This window comes from Rhinolophus ferrumequinum, chromosome 22, assembly GCF_004115265.2.
Source record: "Rhinolophus ferrumequinum isolate MPI-CBG mRhiFer1 chromosome 22, mRhiFer1_v1.p, whole genome shotgun sequence".
In the NCBI taxonomy this organism is placed as follows: Eukaryota; Metazoa; Chordata; class Mammalia; order Chiroptera; family Rhinolophidae; genus Rhinolophus; species Rhinolophus ferrumequinum.
In genome coordinates this window covers 21,837,101-21,864,999 of record NC_046305.1, presented here as the reverse complement: position 1 = coordinate 21,864,999, position 27,899 = coordinate 21,837,101, and the positions used below count along the sequence as shown (strand labels likewise).

The 27,899-nt window shown below is 41.1% G+C and overlaps 1 protein-coding gene across 2 annotated transcripts in view; it reads left to right on the top strand.

Annotated features, from left to right (window-relative positions):
- HSD11B1 (hydroxysteroid 11-beta dehydrogenase 1) overlaps nucleotides 1-25,466 on the top strand; it is a 40,016-nt gene extending 14,550 nt beyond the window's left edge. For both annotated transcript variants that reach the window (XM_033093494.1, XM_033093493.1), the window contains 5 exons: nucleotides 198-328; nucleotides 1,127-1,238; nucleotides 1,382-1,567; nucleotides 23,258-23,401; nucleotides 24,914-25,466. In XM_033093494.1, the coding sequence (XP_032949385.1) occupies nucleotides 198-328; nucleotides 1,127-1,238; nucleotides 1,382-1,567; nucleotides 23,258-23,401; nucleotides 24,914-25,131 (791 nt within the window). In that variant the 3' untranslated portion in view covers nucleotides 25,132-25,466. The remainder of the gene's footprint in view (nucleotides 1-197; nucleotides 329-1,126; nucleotides 1,239-1,381; nucleotides 1,568-23,257; nucleotides 23,402-24,913) is intronic.
- Nucleotides 25,467-27,899: the final 2,433 nt, after the last annotated feature.

Here is a 27,899-nt window from a genome sequence, read left to right as displayed (position 1 = left end):
ACAACAAGCCAGAGCCCCATTTCAGACCATATTTACGAAAGACTAAGTGTTCCTTCATGGATTTCTGCAGTTTGAGATAAGTTGATCCGGGCTCATGACCTTTAGACACTGAGATAAGGTTGCCCATATCCAGAGCAGCAGGAGGAATGTTGCTGCCGAGTTGGGTATGCTTCTCACTTCCTTTTGGGGTTTCCCAGAGATGCTCCGAGGAAAGAAAGTGATTGTCACCGGGGCCAGCAAGGGCATCGGAAAAGAGATGGCCTATCATCTGGCGAAGATGGGAGCCCATGTGATGGTGACAGCGAGGTCAGAAGAAACTCTAAAAAAGGTGAAGGTTTTGTGCCCACAGACACATACACCCTCACAAGCCCACACGCATTCTTATATAGACTCACATACACATGCCAACACACAGGCTGGCACATCCACACACAGACGCATACACACACATAAACAAACACACATGCACACAAGCCTGCAGGCTCAAACACCCACAAAACTATAAAACTATGCATTTCAGGATTCATTCCCATGCACATATACAGACAAAGTTCCTGGGCTGTGTATACGCATAGACAGTCCAAGCCCCTTTTCACACACATTTACACATGAAGTCAGAGATATATGGGTATATGTTCAGATACCCAAATTCCAGAACCTACCCATGAATTCATATTCTCACACCCACGCAGATTCTCAAACACATGCCCTCTCATATACTCAGACTCACAAACCCAAGTACATACAAGCATTCACAAACCTAGGGCGACCCACATAGAAACTAGCACCGTTCAGAAATATCTGTTCACATAAACTCGAAAACACAAATCATGGACTTGAACCCCAGTACAAGGATGATTTATCCATTACACCCTACCTGAAATATTTCCAGAAAGTAGTTCATACAGAGGACAAAGAGTGTTCCTGGTTGCATTTAGTAACACACACACAAGCACACACACACACACACACACTCACTGAACTCACTCTCACTTGCACAAGCCCGCTACCGTTTCTTATCCCGACAGTGCTGTGAGCAACCTCTCCTTTAACCGTCCATGACTGTACAGACTGCCCCCAAAGGTCTGCAGCCAGTACTGACACCGTCCTCACTGTGTCCCTGCAGGTGGTGTCCCACTGCCAGGAGCTTGGCGCAGCCTCTGCACACTACATGGCTGGCAGCATGGACGACATGACTTTCGCAGAGCAATTTGTTGCCGAAGCTGGAAAGCTCATGGGTGAGGCTGCTTCTCCTCTTTCCTCTTTTGGACTTTGCTCTAGGCGTCACCAGGGAGCTTTGGGGAGGGGGACAGGGAGAGGGAGCAGGGGAGGAAAGGTATCAACCCCACATGGTTTCTCTCAACACCGCCATTTCTTGTAGGAGGACTAGACATGCTCATTCTCAACCACATCACCAGCGTGACTATGGTACCATTCAATGGTGATGTCCACTTACTGCGCAAAAGCATGGAGGTGAACTTCCTGAGTTACGTGGTCCTGAGTACGGCTGCCTTGCCCATGCTGAAGCAGAGCAACGGAAGCATTGTTGTTGTCTCCTCAGTGGCTGGTGAGTGGGGCGGGGGCCCATGTGGAAGGCAGGAGCAGGAGAAGTGCCAGGAATGGTGTTGGGGGCTCTGTGGTACATCTGAATTTGTTTTATCAGTTTTCGTGCAGAGAAGTAACATGCTACAAACTGGAAGTTGAAATGCTCACAGTGATATTGAGCGAAACTGATTAGTTGCTTACCTATATGTGTGGACAGGCAGATGTATGAGTACGAGATTTGGGTATGTAAACTCCATGAAGAGCATGCATGCTGAGTAACAGATATGCTGTTGAGAACAAGTGGGGCCATACGAAATGTGAGATTATTCAAGATAGATGGGCTACAAGATCCCTGGAAGGAACAGAGAAAGAGCAGCAGTTCAGAGTATCCACCAGAAGCCTGGTGTTTTGTGATCTACAAATGGAAGTTCAAAGGGACATCAAGAAACTGCTGGAGGTATAGCCTGTCCTGATACTTAAGGGAGAGACCTGATCGTGACGGATAAAAAAGATCTTGCTTTATTCATGGCCAAGAGAGATAGGTTGGTGAAGTTAGTTGATGCCAAGGTAGAACTGAGAGGTGACATATTTTCACAACATACCGTTGTCTGGTCAGTGAATTAAGCAAAGGCAAAATGAAATGAACAATAAATACACACACACACACACACACACACACACACATACACACACACCATATTATTAACAGACCTGCCTATACTGGGGTGTTCTCCAAAATCTGAACTTGCTACATTAAAAGTCCAATTTAAACAACCAACGGGGTAGGAGAGAGTGTGTACAGAGAAATATTCATGAAGAGAACACTGTATGATCACAAGAAGTCCCTGATGATTTGGATGATGGCCGTGTCAGAAGTTATCAACAGGAAAAAGCCTGAGAATTTCCAGCTTGGGGGATTCCTAGGCCCATTTCATTGTGGGTCCAGGAGAGAAGCGCCACACACATTTGTTGATTAGTCCGTTAGAGGATGTGGCTGGAAAGTGCAAACACCAGGATCAAAGTCAGCCATCCAAATGTTCCTGGCAGTGTAAAAACAAACAACCCAGAGGAATTTGTGAATACTTAAGTACATCACAAATGTTAGTTATTAACTGTAACGAAAAACGCCATCTATGTTGTAGAATTCTACTTCCTGGATGGAAAAGGCCTTCATGGTGATGGAATAAAAGGGCATTGTGTCTGTGCTACCCGCCAAAAGGAGTGATTGATATGCATCCCTATGCTTCCCAGACAACACAGACTTGCTACCCCTCCCCAGACACAGCCTCTCTCTGGGCTGAAAGGAAGGGAGAGCTTCCCGATGCATACTGAGTGGGAAGGCGCTGGGCACATCCCCAATTCACCCTAGGGCATTGGCTAAAATCCTCACATCGGTCATGATACAGGTGGCTTTAAGGATTCCAGCTGACTAAATAATACGTCCACTCTAGGCAAAGGTGTGCTTTATCTTTGACTGGAGAGTTGAACTTTTGATAATGTACACACAGTGTCAATGTTCTCGAAAGGAACACGAATGACTGTCGAAGTCCAGGGCATGTTGAAATGCTGATAACCTCTGCTTCCATGCATCTTCTACACCTACCAAGTGTCACTTTGTAATTTCCATGGACTCTGGGAGGACTACTGTACTTCATCTCTGTTATTTGTATATCCAAAAGAATTCAGCCTGTTTGCTTTGAAGCATGTCTGTGAACTCCCTAAGTGAAGAATTTCTCTATTCTATGCTATCTTCTTTTAAATAGTCAGCAAACATGTTCATTATTCCCTCCTCCTTAAAATCTAAATTCCACAAACATGAAATGCTAAACCTCAAACTGAGGTCAGCCAAAGAGAATTGGGGTGGATTTTTCATCATTCCTTCCAGAGAATGCAGTAAGCTGTTTAGTGAATTACAGTGATAAGCAATTGTTTTTGTCCACAATGCATTCCCTGGTATTGCATTACATGGAAATCCTATACTTGTAATATATTCTTTAAAGCCTCCGCTACTTCTTTGGTATCAACAGAAACAGTATTGCTGTCTCTGGGGATGTCCTTGCAGACCACAGCCATCCACCACTCAACACGGTTTTTCCACCTTCTGATCAATGTACAAGTGACACTGATTAGTCTCCCCTCCTTTCACCATTCAAGTTTAGATATAAGTTCAGCTACTGTAACACATACCCTAATTTACAAGGGCTTAAACAAATAGAAATTTATTTTTTTCTCATGAAACAGCCTAGGGTAAGCAGTCCAGGACTGATATGATAGTTCTATCCCATGATGTTGTCTAGGAACCTTAGTATCTCAAAAACACCATCTCTGGGGTGTTACCCTCGCGTGCATGTCAAGACGGCTCATTATCAAGTCAGAATGGTAGCTGGAGAAAATAGAGAAAGAAGAGTATATACAATGTGTGAGTTATACACTTCTCTTCTGCCACAGCTGGCTGCAATTGTGGTCTTTCTTTGAAGAGGATTGTGTGCAACTGAAAATCAGAGATTCTATTTCTAGAAAAGGTACCATTGTTGATAAACAACTAAGTGTCCAACATCACTCACGAGAAGATGCATTCAGACTAGAAAGCAGCCGTCCTTCCAGGCCACCCCACATGTGTTGCCCACACCATACACACTCACCCCAGACCAAATGTCTCTCACATTCAAGGTCCATCACGAAAACAAAACCCCTTCCATCAGGCAGTGGTGCAGGGGACAGTGGGGTAGGTGAAATAATGGAAAGAGAATGCCTGCATGGTATTTGCAAAACAAACTGAGACAGAGATATTAATACTTCATTTTAACTGGAAAAAAATCCCTCAATTGTGCAGATAACATTTGGAAACATCTAGAAAATTTTATCTGCCATTAGTCAAAATGGGTCTTCATGACATAGGTTCCACTTTAGAAAAGTAAAGTTCATTCCATTTTAACACCCCTTAGCTCTGCGAACCCCATAACTATGGCACATCGCATCAGCTATACACATGGCATCTAGAACCCAGCATCCAGCTCTGCTTCTCTGCCTCTTCTTTCCTCCCTCCCAGGAGAATCATGGACCAGCCTTGTCACCCCCTGCCCCTTTCTCTGTTCAGGATCCATTTAAACTCACCCTGGCAAATACTTCATAAGACAATGCTTTTGTGGAAAACTCAAGCCAATATATGAAATCATTTGTTAGACATTAACCTATTTGTCAGTCGAAAGCCGTCTGTGTGGTCTAAACCTGTTTTAAAAATCCAACATTACAAAGAGGGAAAAAAAAGAAAAAAGAAAACACGTTTCTCAACTACACACATCAACTAACAGGATTATGAATGTCCATGATGGTGTTTCGGTGTTTTGCATAAAGACAAGAATATACAAATGTTAATTTCATCCCTGCCATCAGCTCCAGCATACCTACTTTTTCCTGAAAGGTAGACCAATGCTTCAATGTATGGATATACGTTGGGGTGCAGTGGGGAAAGGGAGCTAAAGTCAAGGTCTAGGATGCAAAGGGACCTAGGAACTAGAGTAGATAGGGGTGATGTATCCCTCCCTCAATTGTTCTAATTTTTCTAAGGAAAGATGAATCTTTATGCTTAAATCCAATTACCCCTAAAAATAATTTTCAGACCAAAATTTCCCAAATGAGTAGAAGTGTTTATGCATATGAGTACAGGTATTTATTTGTACAGGGGAAAAGGGGATTGCTGCTGCAGGTTTGGACTATTTGGAGAGAAATATGGGGAAGTGAGGTATGTGTGTGTATAGCTATGTCATCTATAGGGCCTGGAAGAAGGACAAAAAGGAAATCAGAGTAAGAATCAACAACCTGGATGTAAAAATTTCATTGTTGCCTAAATTCAAGAGATTATGTTTAGGCAGAACCTGAAGGATTAAGAGAACCTGCTGGACTCAATTTCAAGTTCAGTGTTATATCTGCCCCCCAAAGAGGCACAAGATGAGATTTAAAAGGGGGAGAGATGACTCCCTGCTAAAGACAGTTGACAATTTAGTTGTCAACAATTTAGTTGACAACAATTTAGTTGTCAACTAATCCATGACAACCATTGGCTCCACATTCCCCCCTTGAAAGGCTGGTTAGAGCTTAAGCAGTCAGGGCTACTTACCCCTGCTAGGCTATTGGTTTCGTTCAGTGTCCTTCCGGATGAAATAGCAGGGTTCCAGCATCATTCATTTCTTTACTCACCAAGAAGTTTGAGAAGACTTACAACAAAGACACTCTAATTAAAATATACAAATAAAAAACTAGATCTTCAGAAAAGGACATAAAAATGCCAAAATTAGACTCAACACAGATGCTGTGCTTAAGTTTCAATTTTGGTTCTTGAATTTCTTAACAAAAAAAAGAGTAGGGTCAGTATATATGTAAAATTATATTCAAAGAAGGAAGCACTACAGAAAGCAAATAATTTCTGAAATTAATTTCTCAGAAAAGATTATAAATTGATGGCACAAAGTAATCAAAAGGGTAATGCCCCAACTTTTTAAAAATGTTTCTATGATTATAAAAGTTACACACACACACACACACACACACACCATGCAAATTTTAAAAATTATATAAAGTGTAAAATGAAATTAAAATCCTCCATAATTAATGCCAAAATTTTGGAGAATTTTCTTCCAGATAGATATAGATACAGATGTAGATATAGCTATACGAGGTCTGACAATTAAGTTTGTGAACTTGTTGCAACAATGTTACTAAACTTTTTTGATATCAGAGGTATTATTTATTATGAATTTGTACCAACTGGACAAACAGTTAACCAACTGTACTATCTGGAAGTGCTGAAAAGGCTGCATGAAACACTTAGACAAAAATGACCTGAACTTTTCTCCAACAATTCTTGGCTCTTGCATCATGACAATGCATCAGCTCACTGTCTGTGAGGGAGGTTTTAGCCAGTAAACAAATAACTGTATTGGAACACCCTCCCTACTCACCTGCTCTGGCCCCCAGTGACTTCTTTCTTTAACCGAAGATAAAGGAAATATTGAAAGGAAGACATTTTGATGACATTCAGGACATCAAGGGTAATACAATGACAGCTTGATGGCCACTCCAGAAAGAGTTCCAAAATTGCTTTGAAGGGTGGACTAGGTGCATAACTTCCCAAGAGGAGTACTTTGAAGGTGACCATAATGATATTCAGCAATGAGGTATGTAGTACTTTTTCTAGGATGAGTTCGCGAACTTAATTGTCTGACCTCATAGAGTACATTTTTCTACTGCCAGATATTTAGGTTACTTTCAATATTTTGCTTTTTAAAAAACTCTATAATAAATGTTCTTGTTCATAAATCTGTGGCTAAGTTGATGATCATTTCCTTGATAAATTCTTAGCACTAGATTTACTGGGTGAAATGTTGGAACCATTTTTAAGGCTGTTGGTACATGTTTCCAAATTGCTTTAGACAAAATGAAAAATAAAGGTTTAGACTTTTTAAATATACAAAAATAAATCCAATTTAAATGAATGCTATGAGCATGGTGTCCCATTCCCATCCTGAGTGTACATGTGAGTATTCATGTCACACCTACTTGCAGAGTTAACAAAAGTTTTCAGCTACCGACAATTTTGTAGATAAAAGTAAAAGGTGTTTAGTGCAGTTCCCTGGGTATCCACAGGGCACTGGTTCCAGGACACCACCACCATCCCCACCCCAGGATACCCAAAAGGTGTTTAGTGCAGTTCCCTGGGTATCCACAGGGCACTGGTTCCAGGACACCACCACCATCCCCACCCCAGGATACCCAAATCCATGGATGTTCAAGTCCCTTACATAAAATGGCATAGTATATGCATATAACCTACGCATATCCTCCTGTAATACTTTTGTGAAGTGATGACCACAAGTGACTTCATCTTGTACTCTGGACTCCATCTTGTTGGACAAACAAATTGCACTAACCTTGCTAAGCTGCCAAAAAAAAAAAAAATTATTTGCTGAGAAGAAAACTTTCAAGGACTGCAGAAAATAGTTGTGCCTTTTAAGGACTATGCAAAAAAGATTTGTTTCCCGGTAACGGAAAGGAAACCAATGATTGCAAAAGATAAATTTCCCTCCAATCATAATTCTTGGTAAACAACCAACGTAAACTGAACGCTGATTCCCCAGACAGGACACTTTTTTGGTTGCTGCCAGTATCTGTGTCCCTGAATTGCAAATCAAGACCCCAAATAAATACTTTGCTTGCCTTGCAGCCTTGCCTTTTTCTCTTGGTCAACACTTTAAATCACCTCTAGATTACTTATAATACTTAATAAAATGTGAATACTATAAATAGTTGTACTGTATTGTTTAGGGAATAATGACAAGACAAAGTGTCTGTGCATGTTCAGTCAGATGCACTATCATAGGTCTAACTACATAGATGTCTACAACAACATAACATTTTTTTTAGAATATTTTCAATCCACTGTTAGTTGAATCTATCCGTGAAGAATCTGCAGATACAGAGGGCAGGCTGTAGTTATAATTTGAATTTTTTTGTTTACTGGTGAGATGGAACATTGTCCCCCTGAAATCAGTAGTACGTATTCTATTTTTAGTTACCATTACAGCCTTATTTCCTGAAACAGCACCTGGCATGTAGTGGCTATTTAACGAATATCAGGTAATTAATGAATGAATTTCATTTTCATGTGTTTATAGGCTATTTATATTTTCTGTTCTGTGGATTCTTTTTCCATGTCCTTATCCACTGAGGTGTTAGCAAAACGCTTAACAACAAATACAGCAAATCAATTTTACATGCGGCTTCTTGTTGCAAACTTTGAAAAAGGCATATCATTGAAAATACAAACTAAATATAATTTTAAAGTGAAAAGCGAATCTGACATGGTGTGAATATATAGCTTTAGATGGTTGAGCTACACCCAAGGAGGATTCCTGTTGAAATAAGTACTGATTTCGATGAGAAGTCCACTTGAGGTACCACCAGATGAGGAATGGCTAGGAAGAGAGCATAACTTTACAACTGAGAAATTTATTCTAGAAATAAACTTGCACAAGTGTTCCCCAAATATATTCATTCATTTATTCAAAAACTATGAATTTAGGATCCACTGAGCGCCAGGCACTGTGCCAGATGCTGGGGCTATGCAGTTAACAAGAGAGGCAAGGTAAGCTTCTGGTCCCCAGGGAGCCCACATCCCAGTGTGAGGCGTTAGGGCCCTGTTTATAGACATCAAAAATAATAATAAACTGAAAGCAACCGAATACCCACCACAAGGACAAGGTCCTAGATTGTAGTAATCTACTATGTAAACGTTTATACATACTGACTATAAAAATCACATGCTCAAAAAAATAATTTAGATAACAGTATATATAGTAGTAGCTCAATCGTGTTTAAGGAAAGGGGCTTTTACTTTTCATTTTATACACTTTGGAACTGCTTATTGTACAACAATCTTGGTATAAATTACTACAATATATATATATATATTTTTTTTTAAGTAAAAGATAGGGCTCTATATGGTAACCAAAACAAAACACTTCTCCTTTCAGAGTGGCGGACTTCATGAGGACAGAGCTCCTGCGCAATCTCACAAGTAAACGAACAAATTCAAATAACTAAAACAACTACCACATTCAAACTACTAAATACCATGGTGGGGGTGGGGGTGTTGTTTTTTGTTGTTTTGGTTTCTTGGTTTAGCTACAAAATTATCAATTGTTGAAAACTTGGTTAATTCCACAAAGGAGGTATGAGATAGGCTCTCTCAGGTACTCTTGGTGGAAAAGGATATAGTTCCTTTATTCATTTTAACTGTTTTTCACTATTGGTTTTTAAAAGTCTAGTCCTTCATTTTCATTTTGTCTAAAGCAATTTGGCAATATGTATCAATTGCTTTAAAAGTATTCCCACGATGTCACCCAACAAATATAATGCTAAGAATCTATGAAGGAATAATCAACCCAGTCACAGATATATGTACAAAAACATGTATGGTAGGATTTTTTTCAATGTGTCTATGAACCTATAAGCAAAACTACCAACGTTAAAAATAGTCAAGTGACATGTGCCTGAAGTCGGCCGTCACAGTCAACTGAAAGTCGGAATCCAATTAATGTCTGGCATGGTCCATTTTACTCTTTGGGTTTTAAATTATTTAATGTTTTTCCATGAAGTTTTCTGGTTCAGGAACTCCTATGTAATATGCACAGATAATAAATCCTTTATTTCTAGCATTAGAAAATCAGTCTTTCCCTGTACTCTCTAAATCAGGAAATGTTGAACAATATTTAAAGACTATTATTTTGAAGAAGTGCCGAATCACTGGCCCATCTTGGGCACACTTCTGTCTCAGTCCATTCCTGGGGAGACAGCTGGCCTTATGGGAACTGCAGCAGAGAAGCCATCAGGAAATAAGGTCACCCCAGGATCTCCCAGGGCTGACTAGCATGGTTATGCCATACCTGCTTCTCTCAGCATATGTGCTCCTCTTTCTTCTCTATAATCCTTTGCTTTATTTGGTACATAGTTAAACCTGGCTGCCATAGTCCCTTTCTCAGCATAACAACTTGCACAATACGCTTTTGACTTCTGCCCCATGGCCAACTCTCTTAGTCTTTCAGTCTCCCAACTCCAAATTTTCCCCCAAAGAAAAGCTCTCTAATTGGTTCAGCTGAATTCTATATGTCAATTCCCCCAAGTCATTCAGCCTAAAGAGGTACAGTTATTGACAGGTCTAATCGGTGAGGCCACGGGGAGGGCAGAGTTAGGCTACAAGCAAGGCAGGCAGTGGTAGACAAGTCAGAGTCCCTTGCATATCCTTTGGATGCTCTTCCTTAAATATTGCTCTGTCAGCACAGGTTGTCAAGCTTGAGCAGGATGGGACAGCTTTGTCAGGGAGCAGTCATGGCAGCCTGACTTGGGATATCAAGACGGAGATGAAATAAGGAAGGAGTCCACACGAGGGGCAGCAATGGTAATTTGGTTCACACCAGGCCAAGGAAGTTATCCATGCAGCACCTGGCATGGGGTGCCAGAACGAAGAGAGGCAACGAGGGCATCTGCAAAGGGGGCTGCAATGGGGTAGCTCAACATGGAGTGAAGAGGGCATCGTGTGGCCTGGCATGGGGTGTCAGCGTTCAAGGGGATGAGGAGGGCGCCCACACAGAGGGCACAGAGCAACTGAAGAATAATCACATGCAGGGGCATTAAGCAAATAAGTGATATATGTTGAGAATAATGGAAGCTAGGTTCTTACTGTCAGTGTTACAAATATGAAACGGAAGAAAATTAGAATGAACCCTGTGATCCTGCCAAAAAAAATGCATAGCCTGAATCAAATCATGAGGAAACAACAGAAAAATAAAAACAGAGGGACATTCATCAGCAGTGTGCTAGCAAATATTTAACAACTAGCTCTCTAGAAGAGGAAAATTAAAAAAAAAAAAAAATGTTTGTAGCATTTCCGTGGTCTGAAGAATCTCATGATGGCCACTTCAACATGACCTCAACCTGCCTGCAAAATTCATGGAAAGTGAACAGTCAGTTTTCGTGATCCAGTGTGAGCCGGCTCCAGCCTATCACCTTGTACAGAATTATTGGCAGCACTCAACAGTGTCAAGGTCATGACAGTCAAGGAAATACTGGGGAATGTTCCAGCTTAAAAGAAGCTGAAGAGTGATGACAACTAAATGCAACATGTGATCCTCAATTGGACCATTTGCTATAAAAGATATTACTAGGACAAGTGGCAAAACTTGAATGGGGTTTATGGACTAGATGACAGGGATACCTCAGTGTTAATGCAGTAGGTTGAATGGTGGCCCTGAAAAAGACATGTCTATATGCTAAGTCCCTGAACCGTGTATGCGACCTAATTTGTAAAAAGGATCTTTGAAGATGAGAGTTAAGGGTCTTGTGAGGAGATCATCATTTCCTAGGATTATGGGATCGGCTCTAAAGCCAATGGATAAGTGTCCTTAGAAGGGACAGAAGAGAAGACAGGAACAGAAGGAGACAAAGAGAAGGCCAGGTAACGATACAGATACGTGCAAACAAACAAAACTGGACCACTTTCTCACATCATATACCAAAATAAACTCAAAATGGATTAAAGACTTAAATGTTAGACTTGAAACTATAAAACTTCTGGAAGAAAACATAGGCAGTAAACCCTTTGACACTGCTCTTAGTAATATCTTTTTGGATATATCTCCTTGAGCAAGGGAAACAAAAGAAAAAATAAACTACATCAAACTAAAAAGTTTTTAAACAGCAAAGGAAACTATCAACAAAATGAAACAACCTACTGAATGGGAGAAGATATTCGCAAATGACACATCTGATAAGGGGTTAATAAGCAAAATATATAAAGAACTCACACAACTTAACACCAAAGCAACAGCAACAAAAAAGTAATCCAATTAAGAAACAGGCAGAGGACCTGAATAGACATTTCTCCCAAGAGGACATACAGATGGCCAACAGACATATGAAAAGATGCTCAATGTCACTAATCATCAGGGAAATGCAAATTAAAACCAGAATGAGATATCACCTCACACCTGTCAGGATGGCTGCCATCAATAAATCAACAGACAACAAGTGCTGGCGAGGATATGGACCCTGGTGCACTGTTGGTGGGATTGCAAATTGGTTTAGCCACTACGGGAAACAGTACGGAGGTTCTTCAAAAAATTAAAAACAGAGCTGCCATACAATCCAGCAATTCCACTTCTGGATATTTATCCAAAGAAAACAAAAACACTAATCTGAAAAGGCATATGCACCCCTATGTTTATTGCAGCATTACTAGTAATAGCCAGGATATGGAAGCAACCCAGATGTCCATCAATAGATGAATGCATAAAGAAGATGTGGGACATATAATGGAATACTACTCAACAATAAAAAGGAATGAAATCTTAACATTTGCAACAATATGGATGATCCAGAGTATTACGCTAAGTGAAAAAAGTCAGACAGAGAAAGAAATTTACCATGTGATCTCACTTATGTGTGGAATCCAAAAAAAACAAATGAATAAACAAAACAAAACAGAAACAGACCCAGAGATATAGAGAACAAGCTGATGGTTGCCAAAGGGAAGGAGGTCGGGGGATGGGAACAAATAAATAAGTAAATAAAGAGGCAGAGTTTACAGTGATGGAGCCATAAGGAATGCTGACAGCCCCTACACGCTGGGAGAGGAAAGGGAGGATTCTCTCTGCCTGAGAGCTTTTGCAGGGCATGCAGCCCTGCCCACAGCTTGATTTTAGACTTCTGGTCCCCAGAACTGTGAGAGAATACATTTCTATTGTCTTAAGTCACCCAGCTTATGGTAACTGATTATGGCAGGTCCCAGAAACTAGTAAGTTTTGCTGATTTATGTAGAAGAACGTCTCTATGTGCAGGAAATACATGCCAACATATTCAGAGTGATGAAACATCAGGTCCAGTAATTACTTCAATTATAGCAATTATTCTCAAATAGTTCAGGAAGGTGAGGGGGAGGTCATTTATACTATTCTCCCAACGCTTCTGTAAGTTTGAAATTATTTCAAAAGAAAAAAGTGGCTTGGAGGAGGTGAGAATGGATTGTGTGAGGCTTTTTCGTGGATTTCTCAGAGATCCCCTGCAGGAGACCCCCTTAGCCTCAATAATGCTTCCTCTAGCTCACGCCTTTCAGCTGGGTGTTGATCAGCCCAGCCCTCTCGGCCCAGCCCACCTACCATTCCTCAGCAGGGGACCCCGAGCCAGCCCCACTCCCTGGGATCCCTGCCATTTGTGGACAGATAAGATCTCATAATGCACTCAGCTTTGCTCTCAAACTAGGGCAGTTCCAGCCCTGCCTCTTGCCTTTAGACTTTCAGGTGTGAGTTAAATAACAACCCCCAAACTCCAGAGGACACTTGTAAAGGTCTCCAAATAATCCTCTTGAGGCCACTCTCATGTGACTTAAAGTGAAGGGAATGCTTCCTCTAACCCTTGGTTCGATGAACGCACAGGACACTGGTAAATCTCCCTTCTCCAAGCACAACTATTTAGGTTGCATGTGGGTGGTTAGGTAAAGCTGGTGGAACTGGTTTGCGACCACCATTCAACTGTGGGGGTTCTTAAAATCTGTGCTTTTATTCTTGCCTTGGGAATTGTGCTTATGCTCTGAGACAATAGGAGGAGCCACATTTCACAGGCAGGTAGGAGGCACAGAAATGCTCTTGCCAAAGTCACCTTGTAAAATTGAATAATAGATTTTATCTTCCTTCTCTCTGTAGCATTTTGTGCTGTTTCAACACCATACACTCCTCCTTTGTCTTCAGCCAAAACACTTCCCTGGATTTCCTCCAACTGCTTAGACTGCCCCCTCTTCAGTTCTGTTCATCTCCCCAGTCTTATGTTTGGTCCTTGGGATACTTTCCACCCTACGCCCTCTTCTGTTTTCATCCTGGGCAATGTCATCCATTCCCGTTGCTTCAATTATTATTGGATTATGAGTTGTCTCAATACTTAGGATGACGCCTCAGGTTCTCCAAAGCCTGGAGTAGTGAGATGGATTTATTTTTAAATCTGACTCAGCCCAAACAACTAAAGAGTTTAGACCATGAGGGTCCCAGCTGGGGAAAGAATTTTTGGAAGAGCTGGAATAAAGGGGCAGAATCCAGGGTGCCTTCTCAGCCTCAAAGCCATCGAGGCCGCGAGAACCTCAAGACGGGGCTCAGTCAGAAGACCTGGTACATGTGCCTGGGGTCACTCCAAAAATGAAGGCAGGCAGGAAGTTTTTCAATCCTGTACATTTTCTTCTGACCTCCCGATTAAAGCAGTTTAAAATCTGCTTTTGAAACGGAAATAATTTCGAAATCTCAGAAAGGCAGCTGGGGATAGAGGGTGTGGAATGGAGGATGAAAGCTCTGAGGCCTGCTTTTGACCTCTTCTGCTCAGTTAACAAGCTCCAGCACACAACTTAATGTGCCAGCACTCTGGCTCCTGCTGTTTCTACAGTGGCTAAGTCCCAGAGTTTCTGGGACAGAGCTAATTGCAAACAGTCTGTCCCAGTTATCACCAAGTCTGCACTCTTACTTGTCAGGCTCTACGTCCCATATTTAAGTTCAGAGAATATGGTCACCATAGCTCAGTGTCTTTGTATCTAAAACCTCCCAGAAAAGCAATCTGACTGCCATATAGCTGTTCTTCTGTAATACTAGCTTCATTCTCCCCATTTAAACCAAAACTTAATCTTGGTCAAAGCACTCAGGCTTCTAATCCTCTCAGTTTCATGACTGCTTCATGTATATTAGAACGGTACATTTATTAACTTATTAATTTCATTTAATTAAGCTCATACTTTGGCATATTTTTTAAGTGGTAGTTGAGCAAGTGGATCTTGTAGGGTGCAATCAGAAAACAACCTGACTCTTTCCTTCAGACCTATTCTATGTGTGAGCTCTTCTCTGAACCTGGATGTGATCTAGGGCAGATGGCAACACTCTACGATAATAAGAGACCCTATGGCTGCTTCCAAAAAAGGTCTCACTTCAGTAATTTAGATGTCCAGTCGTATATAATTTAACTCAAGTTTCTGCCCTCATCAAACTCGAACCTGCTGTTGTAGAAAACCTGGGGTAGGAAAAGAGATAAGTTTGGCCTTTCTTCCTGTTCCCCATCTCCTCCTCACTCACCAGGCTTCCTCCAGCCTCTCTTGTATAAAAGAAAGGGGAGAATGAAGGGACGAAGAGACTGTTGGGGTAGGAAAGGTCTTACTTGGCTGGCACCCAGCTGTTACAGCATTGGACTCCTCTGGCCCCGGCGGATGTTCGAAGCCCATGCTCTCTGGACTGGGAGGATAATCATATCTGACTCTTGCGTTGGGTGCTGTCGTGGGTCCTTTAGAGGGCCCTGCTGGAATATTAGTCATACTTCCTGTGATTTGGGTAGCAGTTGCTGATGTTATTTCCCTCAGATTCTGGAAATCCAGTGGGAATACAGGCGAATACACCCACCACTTTGGGATGTTCTTTGGGGCAGGATTAGAAGTAACTCCGGGAGCAAAGGGATGAGCCCTGGAACAAGGCCCATAGGGTGGTGAGCAAAGTGTGGGCTGGATTTCAAGGCTCCCACAGGGAGAGTTCAACACATTTTGCAGTAGCTCTGCAATGATCTTGCCCATAACCAGAGACTCTCAGGTTGGGTCAGACCCCAGTCCTTGGTGGACCTCAAACTCCTGGGGACAAACTCTCCACAAGGTATCCCTGAAGCTCCTCTCACGAGGACTGATGTGAGCGGAAGCCCCCACCCTGAGACACTGCTCATTTCCTCTCCCTAACTCCTGTCCTCTCTGGCCTCTTCACCTAAGCCTTTTCAGTCCCATGGGATGATTGAGGGTCCACATGTTGCAAACTCATTTTTGCTTTGGGGTTTTGTGAGTGTGTGTGTGTGTGTTTTGTGTGTGTGTGTGTATGTGTGTGTGGGGGTATGTGTTACCACATCCTATATAAGGTCACTAGTCTGGAGCTTCCCTTCAGAATATGAACAATTACTATGTTAACCTTTGAACCGCAGCTGAAACTAGAGCAAGAAAAGTATTTGTGGCACAAAAATCACTGCTAGAGAAATTCAGACCACAGGTTCACATGGTCTCTTGCTTCTGCATCTCTGTTGCTACCTGGGCAAATACATTATAAAATGCCACAGTCAATGCCGTTATCATAATCTAGAAGGGTGTAGTGGGCTGAATGGAGGCCCTCCAAAAGATACATCCACCTAGAAACTGTGAATGTGACCTTATATGGAGAAGGGTCTTTGCACATGTAATTAAGTTATGGATCCCAAGATGAGATCACCCCGGATTATCTGGATGGGCCTAAATCCGATGAAAGTGTGCTAATAAGAAGAGTAAGATACACACAAAATTGGAGGAGAAAGCAATGTGAAGATGAAGGTAGATATTGGAGTGATGCATCTATAAACCAATGAATGCCAAAGATTGACAGAGACATTAGAATCTTGAAGAGACAAGGAAGGATTCTCCACTAGAGCCTTTAGAGGGAAGGTGGCCCTGCTCATACCTTACTTTTGGACTTCTAGCCTCCAGAACTATGAGAAAATAAATTTCTATTGTCTCAACTCACTAAATTTATGGTGATTTGTCATGGCAGTACTGGGAAAGTAATACAAAAGGACTAGGAGTGACTAACACTAACAATTTTGGGTACCCCTCTGTCAGATTAGAAGTGAAAACAATACTGCTATTCATAAATTTTGCCAATTTTAGGTTTAATTTTCAAGCAGAGAGAATTTTCACCAAGTGAGAAATGGCTGGCTTTGACACATGGCTCCTGAAGAACACTCATATAAAGAACAGTGGCTTGCATTCCCAAAATATCTGAAAACATTTATCCGTAAAGATATATACATCCCTATGTTCATTTCAGAATTATTCACGGTGGCCAAGAAATGGAAACAACTGAAGTGCCCTTCGATAGATGATTGGATAAAGAAAATGTGGTATATATACACAATGGAATATTACTCAGCCATAAGAAAAGATGAAATATTGCCATTTACGACAACATGAATGGATCTTGAGATTATCATGCTAAGAAAAATTAGTCAAATAGAAAAAGTCGAGACCCATATGATTTCACTCATATGTGGGATATAAAACTGAAAGCAACAAATGAACAAGAAAAACAAACAAAAACTCACAGGCAGAGACAACAGTTTAGTGGTTACCAGAGGGTAAGAATAGAGGTGGGAAGGTAGAAGAGGATAAAGAGGGTCAAATATATGGTGACGGAAGGAGATTTCACTTACAATTGACATTCAATGTGATTCTTATATTAATTTCAGGTATACAGAATAGTGGTTAGACATTTATATAATTTAAGTGATCCCCCTGACTAATCTAGAACCCAACTGGCACTATACATAGTTAAAACCATATTACTGACTATATTCCCTACGCTTTACTTTACATCCCCATGACTATTTTGTAACTACAAATTAGTACTTCTTATTCCCTTCACCTTTTTCATCCTGCCTTCCAACCCCCCCCCAATTTATCATCCCGATAAATCTAGTACCCATCTGACATCACACATAGCTATTATTGACCATATTCCTAATGCTATACCCTACAACCCCATGACTATTGTGTACTTCTTAATCCCTTCCCCTTTTTCATCCATCCCTCAACCTCCCCCCACCCATTTTACAATTACCAAAATGTTTTCTGTATTTATGAGTTTGTTTCTGTTTTGTTTGTTTGTTTATATTGTTCTTTAGATTCCACATATAAGTGAAATCACATTGCATCTGTCTTTCTCTGTCTGATATACTCCACTCAGCACAATACTCTGCAGGTCCATCCATGCCACCACAAATGGCAAGAACCCATTCCCTTCCATAGCTGAGCAATATTCCGTTGTATAGATGTACCACCTCCTCCTTATCCATTTACCCATCAAGAGACACCCAGGTAGCCTCCACATTTTGGCTATTGTAAACAATGCTGCAATGAACATATGGATGCACACGTACCCTCGATGCAACATTTTGGGTTTCTTCAGATAAATTCCCAGAAGTGGGATTACTGGGTCCTTCTTTGTCTCTTGTAATAGCCTTTGTTTTAAAATCTGTCTGGTATAAGTATTGCTAACTCAGATTTTTTTTTTGTTTATTTGTTTCCATTTTCATGAAATATCTTTTTTCCATCCTTTTACTTTCAGTCTGTGTGTGTCTTTCGAAGTGAGTCTCCTGTAAGCAGCATATGTAAGGGTCTTGTTTTCTTATTCATTCAGCCACTCTCTTTTTTGATTGCAGCATTTAATCCATTTACACTGAAAGTAATTGTTGATAGGTATGTAATTATTGCCATTTTATTATTCATATAGTTTATCTTTTTTTTTTCATCTGAAAGAAGTCCCTCTAAGATTCCTTGTAATACTAGTTTGACGGTGATGAACTCCTTTAGCTTTTCTTGTCTTGAAAGCTCTTTATCTGTCCTTCAATTCTAAATGATAGCTTTGTTGGGTAGAGTAATCTTGGTTGTAGGTCCTTGCTTTTTATCACTTTGTATACTTTGTGCCAATCCCTTCTGATCAGCAAAGTTTCTGTTCAGAAATCAGCAGATAGTCTTATGGGAGCTCCCTTGTAGGTAACTAACTGCTTTTCTCTTGCTGCTTTTAAGATTCTCTCTTTGTCTTTAACCTTTGGTATTTTAATTATGATGTGTCTTGGTGTGGGCCTCTTTGGGTTCATCTTGTTTGGAACTCTCTGTGCTTCCTGGGCTTGTATATCTATTTCCTTCAGCAGGTTAGGGAAGTTTTCCATCATTATTTCTTCAAATAGGTTTTCAATTCCTTGCTCTCTCTCTTTTCCTTCTGGTATCCCTATAATGTGAATGTTGGTATGCTTGATGTTTCCAGAGGCCCTTTAAATGATCTTCATTTTTTTGGATTCTTTTTTCTGTTTGCTCTTCTGATTGGGTGTTTCCTGCTACCTTATCTATTAAATCACTGTGTCAATCCTCTGCTTCATCTAATCTACTTTTGATTCTCTCTAATGTATTCTTCATTTTGGTTATTGTATTCTTTATTTCTGACTTTTTTATGTTGTCTATCTCCATTTTTATGTTTCCTATTTCTTTGTTGAAGTTCACCCTGAAATCATTGAGCATCCTTATACCCAGTGTTTTGAACTCTGCATCTGATATATTGCTAGCTTCCATTTCATTTAGTTTTTTTCTGGAGCATTGTCCTGTTCTTTCATTTGGGACATGTTTCTTTGTCTCCCCATTTTGCTTGCCTCCCTGTGTTGTTTCTGTGTTTTAAGTAGGGCTGCTGTGCCTCCTGGTCCTAGTACAGTGGCCTTATGTAGTAGGTGTCCTATGGAAACCAGTGGCTCAGTCTCCCTGGTCACCTAAGCTGGGTGTTCCAGGTGTGTCCCTTGTGTGTGTTGTGTGTGCCCTCCTGTTGTAGTTGAGCCTTGGTTGCTGTTTGCATGTCAATGGGAGGGATTTATCCTTGGGCTGGTTGGTTGTAAGGATTGGCCATGACTACAATGAAGGAGCTGTTGGGCAGGGGCTAATTCTACAGAGCAGAATCCACTTTAGCAGGGCTCTGGTGCCTTCACAGTCTTCCCTTTGGATGTGTCATCTTTGGTGGCAGCTCTGTCTTGGTCCAAAGCTAACACTGGGCATGCCAGCTCCAGGACTTCCTGGAAGGGGCCCCACCACAGGCCAAATTCAGCTCCAGCCAGTGCCCTGCCTGGGACCACCTGGCATGAGACACAAAGCAATCCGCAGATAGCCACCACCTGTGTTGTGGTTGGAGCTGCCTTGAGAGGCCAAACCATGAACTGAGGCCAGCTGCGGCTAGTGCCAGGCTTAGGACTGCTCAGAAAGAGGTACAGGACACATTGAAGCCAGATGCTGCTTGTTTGGATTTTGTGAACCTTGAGAAATTTTAGGAAAGTCTGCATCATGAGCCAAGACAGACCATTTATAGGGAAACGCCACTGGAAGCGGTTTGGGTGTGCCCAAAAGTCGGGTGGGGCGGGGTCTCAGGGAATCACTAGGGTGGAACGAACGAATAGTGCTAGCCAGGTTAGTAGACTCAGATACAGCAGCCACCTGTGCCTACACACCAGGAAGGGGATGGCTCAATAAAAGAACAATGGCTTCTGCCAGCTCCTCTGTCAGGGAGAAAACTGCCCCTCCAGCCCTCACCCTAAGCCAGACAACTCAGTTCCTACCAGTATGTGCCTGGCACCTTTTGAGCTGCTGCCCTAGTGCTGGAGCTCAGAACAAGTGAGTCCATCAGCAAGTAAGTCCATGCATGAGCCCTTTAACAGGAACGATTGGGACTCCACCCGCCCTCATCTCACTCAGCCATAATCTCCACTTGTTTTCACAGCCAGAAGTTACTGGGGCTTCTCTCCCCGGCACTGGAACCTTTGATTGGGGAGCCTGGTGTGAGGCTGGGACTCCTTGGGAGGGACCTCTGCAGATAAGATATCCGTCCCAATTTTTAATGATCACACACGAGTGTGGGACCAGACCATTCCATATCTCTGCTTCTCTTACCAGTTTCAAGATGGCTTCTTCTGTATGTCTTTAGTTGTAGGGCTTCAGTTCCACTGGACTTCAGGTGATTCTCAATGATAGTGTTTCTGTAGTTTAGTTGTAATTCAGATGTGCTTGTGAGAGGAGGCAAGAACAGTGTTTACCTACTCCACCGTCTTGACTGGAAATTCCCTGCTTGGGTCTTTGGTCCCAGCCCTAGACTAGTCAGTACCCCAGTGGTATCAGATACTCTGGTTGGACATTCTGTGTCCAGCTATTCCTGGAACTTGAATGTAGAGTCATCCCAAGCCAAAATTCATGATTGAGGATGGAGGTGGAGTGGTTCCCTAAAGAGATTTGTTTGTATTTTTTAAGAATTCTTTATACATTAAAGATTGAGGATATTAAGCTTTTGTCTTTCTAATATGTTGCAAATGGTTTTCTAGTTTATCATTTACCCTTTACCTTTGTAGTGATGTGATTATGGTTACTGTTTTGACATATACAAATTTTATATAATCAAATATTCTTTGTCTTTACATATATTTTTACTTTTCTATTAGAATGATCTTTCATAACTAAAGACCTGATAAATATTTGCCTATACTATCCTCTTTCTCTGATTGAATTATTTTTTATCAGCCAGAAGCATTCTGTTGCTCATGTAACAAAAACATCACTTAAAATCTCTTAACGTTAAATATGGGTTTCTTTTTCTCAAGTAATCAGAAGTTCAGAACTGGTTTAGTGGACTTATTACAAGTATATATTAAAGAATCCAAGTTTATTCCATATTTCTGTTCTATAATACTTAATGTGTAGCTTTTCCTCAAGTTCACAAATGACTGATGCAATTTTAGGCATCACATCTGAAGTCCACTTAGGAAGAAAGGGGAAGAATAAAATGTAAAAGCTGTATGCTACTGGAATCCACCTATTTTATCAGGAGGAAATCAATATCTTTCCTGAAGACCACTTCTGTTAGATATCTCATTAACAGAACTAGATCACATGACTAACCAAAAGAGCAAGGGAATCTTGAGGAAGTAAATATTTTTACCAGAACACATTGCTGTCCTGAACCAAAACATGTTCTATTATTAAAGAAGGGGAAATGAATATTGGGTAGACAACATCTTCTGCCATTTTTCATCTAGAATTTTTATATATATATATGATATAAAATAAGACACTAACAATTTTTTCCCATTACTTAACTAACTTTTCCAGTATCTTTACTGAATAAGCAAACCATCATTTTTTCATTGATTTGGCATGCAACATCATTATATTTAAAAACTTAAAGAGGTTCCAATTCCAATAATGGCAGAGTACCTAACAGAACAACCTTCCCCAGATGACAAGCATTGGAAAAAATATAGAAAACAACCATTGAAAGCACTGGAGAGAAAAAGCAAAAGCAGAAAGAAACTGTAGAGTTGTTGAGAATTGAAAGAGGAAAATGACACTAGGTGAGTTTCCCAATTTTATGATTTATGCTTTAAAGGCAAGCCCTAATCAGTGCCACATCTGGGACAGAAACCTGCTATCTCACTATCTTGAAGAAGGAAGAGTTTGGGGTTTCTGTAGCAGCCAGAAAATGAAAGGAGACATCCTGCAAAGGAAAGAGCCACAGTGAAGGAGCATCAAATACTATATATATAAGTTCTTTCCAAATCTCTCTTTGTACCCTGGGCTTCTCTTGGCAGCACAGATACCAAGAAGCCTAGTTAAGATTAAATAATTAAACAGAGATTTTAGCTGGCACCTACTGCAAGAGATATAGGGTTTCAGCCAAGTTAACTGCCCATCTAAAAAAATAAAAATTTATACTCTTTGAAGGAATATGACAGAATCCAGAGACTCTACAATGTATCATTCACAATATCAAGAATACAATGCAAAATTACTACACATAGAAGAATAGGAAATGTGACTGATACTCAGAAAGAAAGGCAACCAAGGGAGATCAATCCTAAAATGGCCCATATTTTAGAATTAGCAGGCAAGGATTTTAAAGGAGCTGTTATAACAATGCTCAGCAAAGAGTCTAAGGTCTCAGGCTACTTCTACTCCCTCCTCTTGAAAAGAATATAAAAAACAGGGTATCCTATCAGGCATATGTCCACATGTCCTCCCTAAAACTGGAGTGAGAATTAACCAGGTTGATGGACGTAAGAAAAGTAGTTTTGGGGAGAAAAGCAAATACAGGAGTTTGTATTCCTCTTGTATAGAAAGTAAATAAGTGATAGTTCACTGTGTTGGAAAAGAGCTCTTGCCAAACCCTTGGATCCCCAGCTCTCTTGGATCAGAGGTGGAAGAATTATCAGCTATGGGATTACATGTCTCTTTTTTAGTCCCCTTTACTTACCACCCTTATGAAAATATAACCAATTCCTCTTCAATGATGGCTTTCCTGCAGCCCACACCATATCCCACCCCAGTCTCTTCAAGGGAAACTTCTTTGATACCTTAATAATATTTTTCTTTCAGAAATTCAACACAGCATGATAATCTCTATAGGGGGCAGAGAGAAAGTATGACTCCAAGGTAAAAGGACTCCACAGGGGTTACAAAGCCTGCTATAGATAAAGCAAAGATCAGCTCTGTCAGAGTTGAAATGTTAACCCATGTTAACCTTGGGTCACCATGTTAACCCATTTCTCTATCATTTAGGGAAAATAGCTAATCCACTTGTTGCTTCCTATGCTGCAAGCAAATTTGCCCTGGATGGGTTTTTCTCCTCCATCAGAATGGAATATTCAGTGACCAAAGTCAATGTGTCGATTACTCTCTGTATCCTCGGCCTCATAAACACAGGTAAGGAAAAGAGATTGGAATAAATGGCTTGCCGATGGATTGTCTGCCTTGCCATGGTGGGTAACGAAGGTGCTGAGCTCCCTGATTCATGTGTAATGTACTAAAAACCAGTGAGAGCACTCATCCTTACTTAAGGAAGCACTTCTTCCCTAAATGACTTAAGGAAGTCACTAGTGGAGCCTCTGACTAATCTTTGACCCTTCTTCAATTCTGACCACCAAATATGCTGAGTGACAGCACATTCATCACCTGACTCTATTCCGAATATCATGCGTCGTCATAGACACTCAAAGGCCATTGCTTTAGTGTATGATACTTATCAAATGTAAGTTTGTTTTTCTTAATAACATCACCAGTAATAAGACACATCAACATATGAACTTTTTTTTTTGATGCACTGAGGACACAGCATTATTTTTGTAGTATTCTTGCCAAAAATGCATAACCTCATTCCAATTATAAAAGAAAAATGGGCAAACTCAAATTGAGAGGCATTGTACAAAACATTTGATCAGTACTCTTCAAAAATGTCAAGTTCATGACAGACAGGGAAAGACTAAAGAACTGTCACAGACTGGAGACAAAATAGGAAGAAATTAGTACTAAGCGTAATCCTGGATGAGATCATGAAACATAAAAAGGATATCAGTGAAAAATAAGGTCTGTAGTTTAGTTAGTAATATTGTTCCAATTAGATCATGCCTGCTGTTGATAATTGTACAACGGTTATGTACTATGTTCCAATTAGGGGAAGCAGAGTGAAGGACACAAGGGAATGCTCTGCGTAATTTTATAATTCTTCTGTAAGTCCAAATGCAAGTTGATCTAAAACATGTGGCAGGTATGATAAGAAAACTTTATTTAAAGAGTAATTGAGTAAATTGAGTAATAATTACAGAATCAGAGTGAGGGAGGAGAAAGGGAGGGAGAGAAAGAGAGAAACAAGAAATGGGTGGAGAGAGATACAGAAGCTGTGTAAGAAGAACATGAAAATTTGGAAGGAGAGAGAAGCTAACAATAGAGTTTCCTTCTAAGTGAAAGTGGTTAGTGTTGACAAGGGAACAAAGGCATGGATTCTTGTCCATTCCTTCCTCTCGCAAGTCAATAGATCATTAGCATACAGCACTCTGTGTTTGCCCTCTCACACTTCTCATTAGCTACTGGGTTATCATATGACTTCTGTCTATTCTGCTCCCCCATGTTACTCCCTCAACCCCAACCAGAACACTCAAGAGAGGAACATGGGACAAATCTTTCAACTAATCACCTCTAACTGCCCCCACAAGTCTTTGTCCAGGAAGACAGGGCCTGTATTAACACTAAGCCTCTCTTTGCCCAACAAGCCTTAAGCATACCCAGTCTTCTCCATGTATTGCCAACGGGGCCCATGGGTCCTGCAGAGCAAGCACTGGCAAACAGCCCCTAATAGCTAGTCGTTGGTGTCAGCAGGCCTTCCATCACGTAGACTCTATCAGTCTTGGATAACCCCACTCTTCTCTTGTCGTTTAACAGACACAGCCATAAATGCAATTTCTGGGATACTCGACACAGAAGCATCTCCAAAGGAAGAATGTGCCCTGGAGATTATCAAAGGGGGAGCTCTGCGTCAAGAGGAAGTGTATTATGTCAATTCAGTATGGACTACTCTCCTACTGAAAACTCCAGTGAGAAAGATCCTAGAATTTCTCTCCCTAAGAAATTATAATATGGACAAATTTATAAAAAATTAGGAACTTTCTTAGGGCTGGGCATGATAAAGGAGCTTGGGACTGTTCTGCCTGATATTTATCTAAGCTCCATCCATGAAGGTATCTCCCCAGAGAGTTAAATGAGTCTCCCCAGAGAGTTGCAAGTCACGCCTCACATCTCAACAATTTGAAGGAGCTCCTCTAACACTTGCACAGTGGACATGTCATTATCATAAATGTCATGAACCTACAGTTGTGAAGTTGATAGTAATCATAGGTATAATTACAACGTAGTTATATCAAATTTACCTCATATATAATAATGTTATGATGCTTAATACAATATTAATTATAATAAAGGTCATATAAACTATAAATTCTTAACTGGTCAATATAACTTCAGTACATTCAGTATGGTTCCTTTAAAACCATGACCTATACAAGTAAAAATTTTCAATGTTCATTTCTTATTTTGTGGTCTGAACCTTTTAATTGTCCCTGAGTTGAAGGACTCGCACTACTCTTCATGTAATGGACATAGTGTCCTCACCATTCTGTATATTTCAGATACTTTTCTGATTATTTTATATTGCTCCTCCAGGAAGGAGCACGCCTGGATATGAATCACCAAGACAAAGCCACGGAAGTGGGGGTTCCTGGAAACTTGAGCCACAGAACCTATGCTCATCTCTCGCACTCCAGAGTGCATCAAGCCTCAATACTTTACGTATGAATGCTCAACTATTTGTTAGAAGTTTGGGAAGAAGGGATCGGAGTTCACATCCTCACACGCTTAGTCATTCATTCATTCATTCATTCATGCATTCATTCTTTCAACAAATATTTATCGAACACTTGCTAGGCATCACCTGACTACAACCAAATAGGAAACAAGACATCAGCTACATTAACCTTTCAACAAAGCCCTACATAGGTCAGGTCCCCAACAGGTAAGAGATGGCAAATGGGATAATTTTAGTAGAGTTTAATAAAAAGGGGATTATTTACAAAAGTGTGGGCAAGATTATAAGGCAGCCAAAAGAGGTAATGTATTATTTCAGGGCTAGTTGCAGCTATTTCGAACCCTAGGCCCATCATAGGGACAAGACAAGAGAACTGTTATGAAAACCCAGAGATACAAAGAAGTGTTTGGAAAGTGTCATGTGACAGGTGCTATGCCATTCAGTTAAGGGATGCAACCAGCACACCAAGGACCTTGAAGTCCATATGCTGAAGTCCTAACCCCCAGTACTTCCGGAAAAACATTTACTTCACTCACAGATTTGCAGTCTGGGCAGGGCCAGAAGAGGATGGCACATTCTGCTCCACTCAGCACAGCAAGGGAGGCTCAAATATCAGGATCTGGAATCATCTGAAGGCTCGATCATGCATGCATCTGGTGCCTGAACTGAAAAAACTTGAATAGCTGAAATTTGGAATAGCTCAGGGCTCCTTGGGCATCTCTATCTTTCCGTGGCTTCTCCACATGGTCTCTCAGAATAGCAGCCTCAAGGGTGCTAGACTTCCTACATGTGGCTCAAGGTTCCAAAGGCACATGTCCTGAGTGAAAGAGCCAGGCAGAAGCTGTATTGCTTTCCACGACCAGCCATATGCTGTTGGTTGAAGCAGTTATGAAGACCCACCCCCATTTCAAAGGAGAGGGAAAACGGACTCCATCTCTTGCTGGACGAGTGGCAAGTCACATTGTAAGAACAGCATGGGAGATGGAATACACACAGTGTAGCCACACTTGGAAAACACCATCCGCCACAAACCCTGTGCTAGGAGGTGGGCTCCATGAGGAGGGTTTTCGTCTACTTAGCCCAGTGTAACTCCAGGACCTAGAGGAGTGCCTGGCACATAGGTACCAAATCAGAGAAGATCATGAGGTGTCTGGATGCAAGTGATAAACTGTTGTGCCAGTGCTGGAATCAGGGGTCTCTGCGGGTGACATAAATGGGGCAAGAAGCCAAGTTTGCAAGAGCTGAGGCCCTGTCGTCAGGATGGGGGCGGGTGGAAAGGAGATGAGTGCCGAGACAGGAGCATAATCAGATGGCAAATTTACAGCCAAAGTCAGATTGAAATTAATTTTGCCTTCAGCCTGAACTTTTAGGGGTTTTCTGAGGCCCAAAGACATAGTAAGGCTTTAGCCTGTGTTCACTATAAATCAGCTGCTCCCTGATTCTGCTCACTTATCACTTATTGGACTGCATGGGGGAAGTGAGAGAAGCTATGAAACAATATTCACATAGTTAACTAAACCTTTGATCTTTCAAAGGGTGTGTTGCTAAATGTTTAACAAGTGGCTCTCCAGAAAAAGAAAAAAGCTCTGATTTGTAATATTTGCTGCTTCTGTGATGTAAATACTCTCACCATGGCCGATTTCAAGCCACCAATTGCCATCACTGAATGTTTATTAGAAGAGATATGCACCATCAGCTCTCTCAGACCTGTACAGCAGGCTCTAGCACACCACCCTGACTTCCACTTTCCACATTCCTGCCAGAAGTAGTTATTCTTAAAGGCCCAGCTCAATGCCTCTCTCCTCCTCCAAGGACTTGAAAGTAACAGGACAGCTTATTTCTACCACTGCCAAGGAAAGAGAGAGGAATAAGTTCTCCCAAAGACCGGGGATACTTCAATTCTCAAGGTGTCAGCATCTTGCATGAAGTCAACAGCCTTAACCAAAGTGTCAGCAAGTCCTAAAGTTCAACTTCATGTTTGCTAGCACTGCATTCCCCTGGGGGTAACAGAATGACCCACTGACAGTGGCTGAATCAAGCAGAGATTTCTTTTCTTTCCATCACAAA